Here is a 15,072-nt window from a genome sequence, read left to right on the forward strand (position 1 = left end):
GTGAGATCTAAGTGGAGATATGTCGCCATAATGGACAGCGCCACATTTGGCGAAACTCAAAATGACATCATATCCTAACAATCATCTTCTTCCGACTGTAAAGCATGTTGGTGGATGATTGATGGGTGATTGATTGGCAGCTAAAGGATCCGGCGCCTTGCGGTTGTTGAGTTAACCACTAACTCATCTGTATAAAATTTGGCCATGAAACGGATCGAGAAAACAAAACAAACCAACAAATGATCAACTCAGTAGTTGAATGGCCAAGTTACAGTCTAGACCTCGACCTTAGTGGAATGCTGTGGCAGGAGCTTTTTTAAGGGAGCTGTGTATAAATGTACAGCTGCACAATATATGGAAAACTTATATTGTGCATGTTGATGTTGTGATAAATAAGTATCCAAGAAACAAAAAAAAAATTGCAATAAATGGTACTCTATTATATTTCCAAGTGCCGTGGAGTTATGATCTGAAACATATTTCGACAATCATTTCCTGGTTACATTTCTAAATGTCTATCTGTGGTAAACTTTGCTTACATTTGGAAATACAGAAAATATTGAATGCAAGCAATTAAATCAAAATATATAACTAAAATAATCTGGTGTGTGAGTGTGTGTGTGCGCATTAAATGTTTTGCTTCTTTCTTAATATATAAATAGGGGTCAATGTTGACGACAAAGCAGAAACACATTGACACAGTTTTACTACAACTGTTTTTAACACAACTGGGGCAGTGTTGAGCAAGTAGTGTTGTTTTATGGATTTTTCTGTGTTGCACATTATTTCCTTAAAGTTTCAACAGTCTTCTTTGCATGGGCTACTAGTTTAAACAAATGACTTCTCCATCTAGTGTGTAGTCGCAACCACATTCAAAAGGCAGATGCATAATTCATCTTAGAAGAATCTCGTAAAATGTGGTGGCATTTTGCTTCTGGGTATCATTAAATAAATAGCTGAAACACTTGCTCTGTCCACGCGTATGCTTTGATGCCAGTTCCAGTCTAATAAAGGTTAAAATCAGCTTAAGATCGCGATATATAATAGGTTTATGTGCTGCTGTGAATTCTTTCTACTAACTGGTACTGTTCTGTCTTCTGTATGCATGCCAGCTGCTGTTAGTTGGATACGCTGGCCTTTGTTCTTTTCAAATGAACCATTCACAGAAAAACCTTGGGTACTCTACATTTTGCCCAGACTTCAAAAAGAGATGAAGGAGCCTTTCCTCAGATGAAAGTGCTCCCTTAATTGTGGGCCAGGAAATCATTTAATTAGCACTGGATAACCCTCCTGTAGGCAGCAGTTATACCTGATCACACAAGTTTTTGCCAGAAATTCTTCACAAAGTGTCTCTGAAGAGTAGAAAGTGTTTCATCAGCAGCTTGAAAATAAGGAGGGGAAAAAAATAAAAAAGATTTCCGTCCAACAGAACGATAAAATGTGATCATTATAGAGCCTAAACCTTCAGAAAATGAGAAGGTATTGACTCGTGAAGTAATAAAGGTGAGCTTGCAGCTGTTATAGGACCCATTTTCGTTTTTTTCTTTATTAATTTTTTTTTTGATGCTCATAAGTAATGAGCAAGAAGCTGTTATCTTGGTCACCTTGTTGCTGCCTTGCTGAGAGCCTGTCGTTCAGCAGTTACGCCTTGTCTTTGTTAGCTGAGTTTGAGGGGACAGCTGCAGGATATTTAGATTGAGAGATCCTGTTTTTTCTCTGCATCTTTCACATTGTTTTTCCCTTGAATAGATATTGGCAAATTCCAGTTTTGAAGTCCAATATGCTCATAAGTAGGTATGTCCGGATCAGGTTTTTTTTTGGCCCCGATCCGATTCCGAGTCATTTGACTTTGAGTATCTGCCGATACCGAGTCCCATTCTGATAGCCGATCCGCACAAAATTACGTGGACCAGTTGCTTGTTGATACCAGTTGTTTAACATTTTCTCCATCATCTCTTTGATGCGCTGATCAAAATAATGAGAATAAAATGCATATCCAATCCCTGATCGGGATGCAACTTCCGATTTCCATCAAGTCTGAAACAACCTGATCGGATCCGGACATCCCTACTCATAATTTATGTCTTTTTTTTTTTTTCTCAAATGTGTATCAATATGAGTTGGAAGTTAAAGAGAGGGGAAAAAAACGAAGATGGGTGTTTCTACTTTCCTCAGAAGCTCAGAAATAAAATTAAGTGGGCAGTTTAAAGCTTTCCAGAAACCCCTCCGGCTTTAGTTTAAACAAAGCCTTAGGTTGTAATGACTTTAAGGAGTCTTGGTAGGAATAGCTACATATTTTTACCTTGCATTTGTCAGTTTTTTTCCCTCAAAAGTCCAATTAATGCTTCTCAACTTTCGCCTTTATTTGGAAAATGTTTTGATAGCTTTTAAGAAGTCAGTCTGTTTGCTTATTACCAGCACATTTTTTCCCTCACTCTGTGGTTTCCCTCCTCTGTCTCATCTCCTTGGGTCAATTTATTGTAAACATCTCACATTCTTAGCCTTTTAAAAAAAAAAAAAAAGTGACTCACTACTTATGAATTCCCCAGTCACCCCTGGATCTCACCCCGTCCTCTTCTTAAATTGTAAGGGAAACAAATGTTTCCCTGAAACACTTCTTAGAGACACTATCGCCAGTTTTATGTATTTGTATCTTGGCTGCTGTCCATGGTTCTTTTTTTTATGTTGGGAGGTGGACAGCTGCACACTGATGAGATATAGACTATTGTTTGGTTTAGTGTCTCATTTTGTTCAGCACCAATGATCATCTTTTGTGTGTGTGTGTTTGTGATGACACTTTTGGCTTCATCCAGCACCTTTTTTATAGGGAGGAGAATAATCTTAATTTGCTTCAGAAAAAGGAGGTCATGCAACATCTAGAGGAACACATTAGGTTTGTACTTTGTGTTTTCAGAGTCATTATTGGCCTACTGGGAAGCAATTGGTGTGTGTGTGGGTGCACGTTGTTTATTACAGTGTCATGGGAGATTTCTTTGTGGTTAAATTTCTGACTTTATCAGCTTGCAAGCCAAGTATGCATCAGTTAAAATAAGTGATCCATGAAATGAGGTGGGAAATGATCTCATGCAGTCTTCATATTCAGTTCCAGCACAGGTCAAACTCGGCTCCAGTAAGATAATTTCCTCCATGAAACTTTGACTTAATCACCTCTATTCCATTGTGCCAGGATAAATACAGTTACAGAGCAGCCGGCAGACGTGTTCCTGATATCCCTCCATCCATTTATCACAATTTGTGGCCGTAGTTGAGCTCAGGGTTTCTGAATGTTGCATTAGCTTGTCTTCCCAGAAAGATGACGTGTACAGACATGTCAGTATGAGTTCACTTTGCTCTTCTTTTTATCTTTCAGCCAGCACTGTTGTCATCTTGTCTTGAACACTGCTTTATCAGTAGCCAAGCAGGCGATGACTGGAGCAGTTATTCATTTCTCTGTCACAGGAAACACTGTTTGTTGTTTTTGTGTGTGGCCCCAGCCTGAAACGACGAGGGGTTCTTCAGGGCTGGTTCACTCTTGCTTCACCCCGCTGTAACTTTGTGTAGCATGCAATATGGTCAGGCAATGGAGGTGATTTATGTTTGGAGCCAGCAGCAATGTAGAGCTGAGTGCTTCCATGGTTAAAGTGTAAAGGTTTTTTTTTCGGGAGACTTCTGTGTAGCTCGAGTCAGCAAAGATGGTGCTAGAGCCTGGTTTAAAGATGAGGAGTATTGTCTGAGCTTTTGCTGTTCAGGATAGTACAACAGTAAAACCTCATTGTGTGCCGACATCAGTTTCTTGTTCTGTTATTGTTTCTCTTTTTTTGTTTTTGGTGAGAATCTTATTTGTTGAGAATTTATTAAAAACCACACCTTTTGAATAAGAAAACGTGAGAATATTTTAATCCAAACCTTTTAAATTTCAATATCCTGATCCCAGGAGATAATTGGAATATTATGAAGGATTACATGGCAATGGGCATTTTAAAGCTAAAACAATGCCAAGGCTTTTATTAGATGGCAAGGAGTGCTAGGAACCAAAGATGTGTGAATCGAAGCGGTTTTGAGTGAAAATAGATTGTAGTAAAATGGCGTTCAGGGCACTCCACTCGCATCAAAATAAAAAATAAATAATTTATGCCTCTGACAACACTCATGCCACTTAAGTGGTCTGGGTCTCGACAGGCAAACACAAGAACGTTTAACTTTCAGTTTTATAAGAAGCAGTGTTTGTACGGGAAGATTTCCCCTGGCTCTGACCACCTCATTAATATTGAATAACTTAAGTTTTGTACAAATTGACTTTTGAATGTCACACAAACTGTCAATAGATGCAAAAGCAGCAATTTATTTTGATGCACGTCATTTGCACCAAATTCTATGAATTTATCTTGTGTTGTAAATTCACATTCTGTTGTTACTTAAAACTGCTATGATTCACTTCCTGTTGGTCTCTAACACAAGTTTACTTTCCTCAGCATCCAATAAAAGATCTAGGCTTGTTTTTACTCAATGTTCCCTTTAACGGCTTTGTCTTTCAGCTGCCTGTTGGGTATATTGTGATGTACTAATGTACTAATACAAATTTTATTGAAAAAATGTGACAAAATCATAAATCCTGCACTTTTAATTTAGTTGATATGTCACACAGAATTAAATGAGTTTCCCTCTAAATGGACTATATTTATAATATGATGGTTTCGTAACTTAATTACTCTGCATAATACTAGCAAAATGTCATTGATTTCCTACGTTATTTGTAATAATTAACAATTGATGTGTTTTTTTTGGACAATTTCTTTAACAAATAACAGTGAAAAAATCAGCCAGACTGTGTATGTTTGGTACTTTCATTACAGACTGAAAGTAGCACAAAGTTCTCTCTGCAGTGCAAAAGCTACAAACCAATCAATAAAAAAGGAGCTCAAGATCTCAAACTCCCCCCAGCTTCAAGAAACTTTTTGAGCACAAAGAAGGATGATTGTGATGCAGAAAAACACAACACAAGCAACTGAGGAATTTAGTAATATTTTTAAGTCTCATAAAATGAATCTCATGGGTTTGTAATAAAGCTTAGAAAATTATTAATTTCTAAAAGGTTGTTATCATAAAATTAATACTATTTTAAATGGCAGGCTCCATTAGAGATGGAATAAAGTGATAAGACGTATACAAACAATAAATGAAAACAAATTGAACAAAGAAAAGGAATATTAATCAGTGGACAGAATAAAAGCAATTAAAAGACAAAGAGCTCTAAATGATGTTGAGTAATTTATATATTATTAACTTAAATTAAATTCTAGTAAAGGCCAGACCAAATGGTATGTTTTGGTGTGTTTTGAAAATGCACTCTGGTGACCTCAGGACGTTTGCCCACAGATGTGGGGCATTCATAGGAAAAAGCCTCCCCTCTGAGGGTTTTAGTTCTTGCTTTGGGTATAATTAAATAGCTCTTCTAGAAGACCCGAGGAGTGTGGAGTATAAAAGCAAACCCGATTAAATGGCCAGAACCAAGACCACGAAGAGTTTTCCAAACCAGTGAGAAGAACTTAAGAGCGTCTTTGCAGAGACTTTGAAATATCTGTGATGTGAGCACTATTTGCCGAATTTTGAAGCGGTTGTAGTTGATGCTTAGTCTTTTTGAGGTAAGTAGAAAGCTCACTTGTCAGTTAGTGAAGGTGATAAAAGCACGCTGTAGAGTCTCTGCATTGAGAAACTGTAGCAAGCCCATGGTGGTGTTCAGCTGACAAAACAATTTTCTTTTTCAAATTAGGCTTTAAAACTCTAGATTCCAAGATTCCCCTGCGGTTTTTAACTTGGTGTGATGTGTTTTTAACGCCAGGCCTATCAGTTTGCCATTGTTTGACATTCTCGACACGTCATTGCCACAAACACATAATTCAGTTTTGATTGAGTTGTAAAAGCATTTCTGACATACACGACTTAATATTTACAGTTTGGGGGGGGCAATTGGCCCAAGTTCATAAAGAGACACCACAATATAAAGCTGTGTGACATTGTTATGAAGATTGATGAGCTTTTTAGAAAGAGATTCAAAAAATGTAGGACCTAATATTTAGTTTCACATAAAACACGCAACAGTATGTCAACATGAATAACGGAACCAATGGAGAATATTTCCCCTGACCATCTCATTCACTTCACCTGTCAGCGGCTTTTAATGGCAGAGATGTTCAATATAAGATAACTTTAATCTGAAATGAAATCACATGGCTACATCCCAGTCAGTATTTTAATTGTCATATTTCTTTTTTTCTTTTAGAGCTTTCAAAGAAGAAGACCGCAAGGTAAGACTAAGACAGTGATCCCACCTCTGTGTGAACACCTGGACTGGTTGCTGTGGTGCCCTGCTTGACTACATGCAACAGTGTTATGCCACGTTGTTTGAATGAATTGAAATCACTTAAACTGTCCATGCAGTGCGCTTCAGTGAGGTGCTGAATTGGTTGCAGCTGGATCAAGTGTTGCGAATGCTGTGTTTGGAATTTCCTGGATTTTTTTCCTTCGTTTTGTCTTGCACAATCCCTGATGACAGACGAGTACCGAGGCCTTTAGTTTTCCCCCCGGTGCCGTCTGACAGCTACATGCCCAACTGATTGCAGTTTTAATAGTATAGTAATGTCATAAATTGCTTTGTGCTGCACACTGTTGTAAGTAAAGCAGCCGGCACATGCAAACGCAAAGTTGTGGTTCCATTTTTGTAGTTGTAGCTTTGCAGCTTACGCATAATGCTCTGTTAGAAATCTCATTAGTGAGAGATTTCGGTTACACATGACAGTTTTTCACTTTGAGCATTTTTATTTTAACTGCAGCAGCAGAATACTTGGGTCTGTCCTTGGCCGACTGCCAGCACAAATAAAATGGCAGTGTGTGCACTTCTTAAGCACTTCTTCTGTGTGCAGATGAAAGTCTGCAGGTTTTGAGCTGCTATGTAGTGTGATCTCATTGTGTGCTACAAGAAATTTGGAAAACCTTGGGATTGTGCAACAGCAGAACTCTTGTGTGTCACATGTCTAACTGCATGTTGTGCCCTGTGCTGCATTGTCTCCTTCTCCCACACCCCCACAGGATTCGCTTACTGCAGCTTCTGTTCAGCCAAAGTACTCCTTTGCCCCAAGCACAACCATTAACAAGATGGCGAGGCCGTTTACAGCAGGTGGTGGTAGTGCCAACTCAGGACCCGTTATTAAACCCGTGTCCTACTCGCCTAAACTTAACACTCCGAGCTCACAGAGCCATGCCGACACGCAACAGCCACAGAACGGGTAGGTGGAAGAAATAAACACTGTTACAGTCCAAAGCGCGGTATGACTTATGTTGGTTTTATGGTGCTTTTGAAGTCTCATTATTCTGGCTTCTCATTAAAAAGCAAAAGTAACTCCTTAAGGATTTTGAAGAATTAAGTTTGGTCCCTGCAGCTGTCTGCTGCCAAATTGATGTCGCAGACGAGAAAACATTACAGAAAAAATAAACATGGTGAATGTACATTGAGTCACTCCAGAGACCAGTATAATAAATGTTTCACAATGTGAAAAACTTCAGATGTGCTAAAGCTCGTAATGTATAAGCCCTGGAGTTGTTGACTCAGTGAGGAAAATGTAACTGAAATATGCGTTTCAAAATCCAGCTGTTATGTCTTTTCTCTTTTTAGCTGTTATGTCTATATGTGCAGAGAAAAAGACATTGACGGATGTGCCAGAATCAGTCACTGCTCCAATGTTTTTTTAATTCCCTGATGTCTTTTTAAAGTCACTTTCATTGAATATGATTTATTTTCCTTCCATTTGGGAAGTTAAAAAGCGGAACCATGATGTAAAATATTTAATTTTTAGTCGACAAGCTAAAATACAACAAATTCTTTCTTTGAATTTTTCTCTATTGACCTCAGCTGAAGTTCACATTCAGTTTTGTACTTTTAGTGTTCAGTATTCGATCTGTCTGATGCTTTCATTCGTGCACGCTAGAGCACGCTAGAGAATATCTGGAGAGTGTCGGCTAAATGGATGAGTGACTATGAAGCAAAACAGAAGAAGCAGGTTCTCTTATCAGCACCCACACTTGCCTTACCTCTGGAAAAATTACCCTCTTTACTAACATGTGCCCTCACTCAGACTTCACAATAGGGAGCCAACGCAACGTTCGCTGTGGACATTTGTCCTCTGGCATGCAGCCGCTCTGCAAAATGTTTTGGAAACTTTAGGGCCATGCATCTACATCTCCTATTGAAATGCGAAAATAACCTTTTTGTAAATTACTGTATATTTTGTGCCCAAAAGTTAGGTGCTCTCTTACCAGATCTTGGTTAATATTCGGTTGTTTTGAAAAGTGTTTTTCCTCTCTGTAGTTTCTCTTTTAGCAGATGGAATTTAGACTCTGGGATAGATGGATTTTAGTTTAATCGTGAATGTGGCAGTATAGCATAAAAAGGCCTTCAAGGATCGGCCAGGCTGCATCCTATAATTTGGGTAATGGTAGTGGTCTGCCTGCAGCTGCTAGCGAGATGTGGTTTGTTGCTGCATTTAGCCTCACTCATAAATTCTGTTGAGTTCACACAGTCATTGCGTGTATTTCCTGTGTAGTTTTTCTGTACAACCCTTAGTGATTTAAAAAAGTCGGGACTGTATGGAAAATGGAAAATACATGACACAGTGATGCCTAAATTTCATTGTGACTTCTACATCTCTTGCAGTCAGTATGAAATCAGAATATTTCTTGTCTCCTAAAATCATTTGTTCAAACAAAGTTGGGTTAGCGTTGTCATTGTGCCAATGCTTTACACAACAAATGACAACAAACATGTCTTGAGGTGCGCTGCGGTGCAGAGGCGTCATTGTGGTCACGTTTCCAAATGTTCTACACATTCACTACTGGAAACAGTTGAAGACTGCAGGCAGGCTAGTCCAGCAACCACAACCTCGTCTTTCATGCCGTCGGGATATTTGTAGAACGTGGCTTTGCATAGTCCTGTTTAAAAAAGCATGGATGTCTCCAGGAAAAGATGTCACCTTGAAGGTGGTATATGTGGCTCTAAAATCTCAGTGTACTTTTCTACATGAATGCTGCTATCATAGAAGGGGAAGTGAGCTTTGCCAAGGCTACTGATGCAACCCCAGACCATTTTCGGGGTTGTATTATCTGAAGCATTTGTCTTCCTGAAATGATTTGGATAACTGATTCATCTGACCACAGTAGATGTTTCTGCTGTGTGATGGTCCATTTTATAGATGCCTCTGAGCCTTAAGGTATTAACACCACCTCTGAAGAAGGTTTATAAAAGGCCTCTTTTTCTTACACAGTAACCTTTGCCTTTATAGCTCAGAATTGCACAGCTTCACAGATTTTCTCCCAAACTAATTGCGTGTCCATGTAGCGGTTGTTCATCACCTTTTTGATAAATAAAGTTTCAGACTTGCAACTAGCCCATTATAGACAGTGAAATGGCTTAATATTCAATGAATTGATATTATCTACTCTAGATGGAGAAATATGCAAATCCTTTCCAATATATATTCTTAAAAAAAAAACAAAAACACATTTTCAAACACTTGTTGACACACAGATTCTAACTGGCCAGTTTCACCCCACAAAGACTCTTTTATGGATACAGCTTTCATGCCGCATCATCACAGGCAGCTGGTGACGTCAAATGTTGAGAATAACAATAGTTTTTATTTCGTTTTTGTCCTTTTTTTTTAAATTATTTTTTTTTAATGAGCACTACATTATCCCTGTACCAACTTTTCTTTTGTAATGTGTTGCAGCCCTGAAATACAATATGTATATTAACAAATTAAATGTAATTTATTCTTGGGTCCATGCTTTCTGCAAAGAAATAACAGCAATTCAGATATTTTTTTTTAATGATTTTATTTTGCATTTTCCTAATCATGCTAGTTTGACCTTTTTTGATTTGGGGTTTTAGATGGATAAACACTCACAGAAGAGTCGACTGTCTACATGACTGAGTTAGCTCAAGACGCCCTTGGATTCTGGGTGTGTTTGCATAAACGGCAGGTCTCCAGCATGACCAGGCCTGGCAGGTCACAGCAAATTGTGTGAAATGTTGTCTGTTGGAGATTACTCTGACATACTGCGTCAGGGTCGTGGCGCTTATCTTCATTCATAACATTATCAGACCACAGCGACGATTTGACTAAATGCGGTGACACAGAAATCGAAATTGTTTTTCTGTTTCCGGCAGGAATGACATCCATTTACATAACTCTGTAAGGCATTTGTGCAGAGGCTATGAAAGGAGCGGAACAGTGAAGGTTTTGTGGCGGCCCACTGAGTCATTTTGGGTCAGAGTGACAGCAGATGATTTGACAGACAGACAATGGCGTCCTTCTCTCTCGGAGCTTGTTGACAGTAACAGCATGTCTTTTGTCACCTCTTGCCTGCTGCCTGCATTTTGTGATATCTTCTGTCTTGTACAACCTTTGTCATATATTGACATGTTCCCTTTCTTCCCTTCACCAAATCTGAGCTCTGACCTCTTTTTCTCCTCCTCCCTCTCTTTCTCTCTCCCCCCTCTCTCTCTTTCTCTGTTTTTTTTTTTCTCCTCATATCTGTTAACCCCACAGATGGAAACCCACGACAAGTTAGTATATTTAATTTGTATTTTAAATTCTTTTTTTTTTTTGTTTTGATATTTTTATTAGGGGGTAAGGCACAGTTGAACAGGAATAAACAAAAAAAGATATACAGTCTACCTCCTTTTTTTTTTTGGATTAAGAACAGAACAAAAAATCCACACAAAATAATGACAAATACATGAAAATTATTATATTCTTATATATAAGTAATATTTAAGTATTAAAGCTAAACAGTATGAATTAAAAAATAGATTAATAAAAAGGGGGAGAAAAAAAGAAAACAAACAGAAACAAACCCCAAAAACAAAAGAAAAGTAAATAAAAAGATAAATAAAAAGGAGGAAGAAAGATAGGAATGAGAGAAGAGAGGGAGGGGGGGGGGGATCCGTCAATCAGGAGGCAGGGACTGTATTTTAAATTCTCACCCACATTCATATTTACAGTTTTACTGTCAACCTACTGTCAAAAACAAATATAATTTTGTCTGCGAGGCTTCACTCGTTATATATTTTTACTCATTTGGATTGCTTTAATATCAAAAACACAAAGATTAGCAAGAAGGCCAAATGAATGGATAAAATTGTGTTTTATTATTTGTTTTTCAACCACATCACTTTGTCAAGTGACATAGGACTAAAATGGGTTGAATTGGAATTAATTTGTTAATAAACTGATTGTAAAATACTGGATTTATTTGGAGCATAATTGTGTTTATGTTGAATTAGGACATGTAGAATTTCATAAAGTCATATCGCCAGTTCTTTAAAAACAGTTCATGGTTTTCACGGCGGCTTTACTCAGTGTTTCTGGTCTGGGTTTTGCCATCTGCAACCAGTCTGTGAGGCCCACGGGTCTCTTTACACCAGGGGTCACCAACCCTGGTCCTCCAGAGCACCTGTCCTGCATGTTTTAGACGTTTCCTTGCTTCAACACACCCCATTCTAATTAATGGTCGTCACCAGCCTGTCATCAAGGTCTGGACAGTTCTGTTGTTGACACAGCTCCCTGTGTCACGGTGTGCTGAAGCAGCGTAGCATCTAAAACATGCTGGATTTGTGATCTTGAGGACCAGGGTTGGTGACCCCGGCTTTACGTAGATGAAACGTGGCATCTACACATGGTCAATCAGGCATCCCGATAAAACTCAGCAGGAGAGGCAGATTACATGTAGAACAGGGGTCGGCAACCCAAAATGTTGAAAGAGACATATTGGACCAAAAACACAAAAAACAAATATGTCTGGAGCCGCAAAAAATGAAAAGTCTCGTATAAGTCTTATAATGCAGGCAAATGGCGAAAGGCAAAATGTCGAGAAAAAAGTCTAAATGACGAGGAAAAAGTCGAAATGTCGAGAAAAAAGTCAAAATGTCGAGGAAAAAGTCAAAATTTCGAGGAAAAAGTCAAAATGTCGAGATGAATGTTGAAGTACAATCTCGAGAAAAAAGTCGAGAAAAAAATCTAAATTTCGAGAAAAAAGTTGAAATGTCGAGAAAAAAGTTGAAATGTCGAGATTAAAAAGGAAAAGAAAAAGGAAGGAAAAAAGGAAAAAAGAATAAAAAAAGAATAAACAAACAAAAAAGGGGAAAAAAAAAGAAAAAAAATGAAAAAATTGAAAAAAAAGGTTAAACATTTTTGAAAAAGCTCCAGGAGCCACTAGGGCGGCGCTAAAGAGCCACATGCGGCTCTGGAGCCGCGGGTTGCCGACCCCTGATGTAGAACAACATCCTGGATGTTTGTTTTTGACTTTGCAAGAGTGTTGCTGTTATCCACAGCTCTGCAGTGCACCGTAGACCCGATAAATGGCCAAGAGCAGTCTGTAGCAGACCCAAAATGCAACAAGAATCGAACCACATGCTTTTTGGCGTCCCAGTCATTTGGCCCTCATGACTGCCACCACATTGAATTAGCACTTACTTATATTAATCTTAAGCTATTTTCTTTTCCACAGCTCTTTTTATTTCTTTCTTTATTTTCTCAATACAATAACTTCAAACAAGTCTTCATTTGGTTTCTGGTCTGTTCCACAGGGGTGAAGCTTATTATGATGATGTCTACCTGCAGTCCAAGTAAGGGGCAGCTGCATGCTGGCTGGGCTGTCGGCTTAATAGCTTGATATGATCAGGCCGCGTATGAACGGTGCGATGAACAGATGTTCTTCGATAGATTCACTGACTCAGTTTACAGAACTGAAATGGCAGTTTATTAGTGTTTATTAATCCTTTTCCATCTTCTAACTTGAATGCATGCACTAGTAAGCCTAAGCTGGAATGGAATGTTTGAAAGGAAAAACACGGTATTGTGTGTGTGTGTTTGTGTTTGTGTGTGTGTGTGACATAGAAGTGAGTTGAGTGATTTGTAATTGGCTTAATATTTCCACTAACTATCAGGTGTCTGGTTTTCTTATTAACTCCAAGGCAGTTATAAATGTGATCTTTGATGTAATGATATCCATTTACGAGAGCCAAGAGTGTGTCTGATTTTATTTATGTATAATTGGTATCTATGGTTCTCTTAGTGCTTGGAAATGAGAAGCATTTGATACTGCATGACCTGTACATATTGCCATCAGTTTTAAGGTCAAATGATTAGCTGGACTGGTGTGAGTGGGTTGTTCCTGCAGTAGTTAGGACTGTGTTAACGCCTGCTGTGTGATGCTACTGGGTGTGTGTGCAGGCACGGCCTCAGGGTGGACGGCGTGCCCTGTTTTATCCCTAATGACCGCAGCAAGAAGAGGCTGATCCAGGACACTGAGGACTGGCAGCCTCGCACCGGCACCACCCAGTCTCGCTCCTTCCGCATCCTGGCCCAGCTCACAGGCACCGACTTCAGTAAGTCAGGGCCTGAGCCGGGCGTAGTGGAGCCGGTGACGGGTTGGGGTGGGGTCTCTATACTGATAAAGATGGGATGGGGGGGGTTTACTGATCTAATGGGATCACAGAAACTCTCTCTGAGCGTGACTGATTATTGAGTGACAAAGACGTGTGGATAACAGGTTTGTTTTTGTTTTTTTCTTGTGCACTGGGGCCTCAACTTTCAGATGGCAGCTGTCTTTGGTGACAGCTTTGCATTTTGTCTCATGACTGTTAATAGTCAGCTAGACGTAGGGAAGAAGAGCAGCACTAAATGTAATGTTCAAAGGAGACAGAATGATTTTCTGTGCTTCAGGCGTATATTTGGGCGCCTGAAGTGACTACAAACGGAAAAATGTCTACTTTTCATTCAGTGAGGTGTTCAGATGGACATGAGAGCCAGCTCAGAGTAGTATTATCCAGCTTCCCTATCGTTATCTCCTGCCCGTTCTGCTGACTTGGTCACCAGAAAACTGGAACACCAATTTCCAAAGTGAAACCCCGACTGAAGAGATCAAATGGCTCAAACCCCCCCCGTAAGTCCAGCTTCTAGGAGCAGAAAGATGTAGCGTACTGTGTTCCTCTGCTGTTTTTAAGTAAATTACTGTAAACATTTCTTTTAGACCCAGAAATTAGTGCCAACTTGTGAAAACGGAGCATAAGATCTCTCTTTTTGAATTATTTGCTGAAGTTTATATTTTCTCTTGGAATGATGTGATGTGGTTTCGAGTCTGAAATCAACCAGTGTGTGTGTGTGTGTGTGTGTGTGTGTGTGTGTGTGTGTGTGTATGTGTGTGTGTGTGTGTGTGTTACACTTGAAGCCACTGAGATATTCTGATATCCGTGTCTGTCCTGGATTTCTCAGTGCAGGACCCAGATGATGAAACTATGAAGAGGTCAAGGTAAAAACCTGAGTGCTACTGATTTGAAGCATCAATTGGCACCAGTGTGTGTTTGGTGCACTAGTGTGTGTAGAGAAGCTTCACCTTGACAATTTGTTTGAAGAAAATATTGCAACTTCTTTATACTTTTGCTTCTTTGTCATCATCATTTTCTTGCTTTGAACGCTGGTTTGTGTGATGGTTGTGCCTTTTTATAATTTTGTAAATGGTGTGCTGTGAAACTTTTGCAAGAATCTACTATATTGCATAATTAATCTTTTCCTTCCCATTCAATGCCGTTATCTTTCTTTTTTGATAATCTGGTGCTTAGTTAACTTGTCTCAGCACAGACTGCAAACAGGAAGGTGCCATTACTTTAAAAAAGATTTTTGCTTTGCTTGTTTTCCTCTTCTCATATACTGTAAATACAGAAACATATTCTCACAATATGATTTATCCTAGATGAGGCAAAAATGGATGTTTGTTTATTACAAAATGATGTCTGTGATTGGCCAAAATAACATTTAATATGATTGTCATAAAGGGCCCTTTTTTAAGTAACAGACATTCATCAGTTTTGTCTTAACAGAAAATTATGAAATTCATTTAAAGATAGGTCAATAAAAATGTGTAAAGAGAACTTTTTTTTTTTTTAACCTGCTGAAAAAAGAACCATAAACAAGAAACATTAACAAAATAATCGTGTCAGGTGAGACACCTCCTTTTGTT

General features: G+C 38.8%; 1 protein-coding gene across 4 annotated transcripts in view; it reads left to right on the forward strand.

Moving 5' to 3' along the window:
- pdlim7 (PDZ and LIM domain 7) overlaps positions 1–15,072 on the forward strand; it is a 38,373-nt gene that overhangs the window by 12,332 nt on the left and 10,969 nt on the right. For all 4 annotated transcript variants that reach the window (XM_061725020.1, XM_061725021.1, XM_061725022.1 and 1 more), the window contains exons 4-5: positions 6,281–6,305; positions 7,087–7,283. In XM_061725020.1, the coding sequence (XP_061581004.1) occupies positions 6,281–6,305; positions 7,087–7,283 (222 nt within the window). The remainder of the gene's footprint in view (positions 1–6,280; positions 6,306–7,086; positions 7,284–15,072) is intronic.

The sequence above is a fragment of the Cololabis saira genome, chromosome 7 (genome assembly GCF_033807715.1).
Source record: "Cololabis saira isolate AMF1-May2022 chromosome 7, fColSai1.1, whole genome shotgun sequence".
NCBI classification, from domain to species: Eukaryota; Metazoa; Chordata; class Actinopteri; order Beloniformes; family Belonidae; genus Cololabis; species Cololabis saira.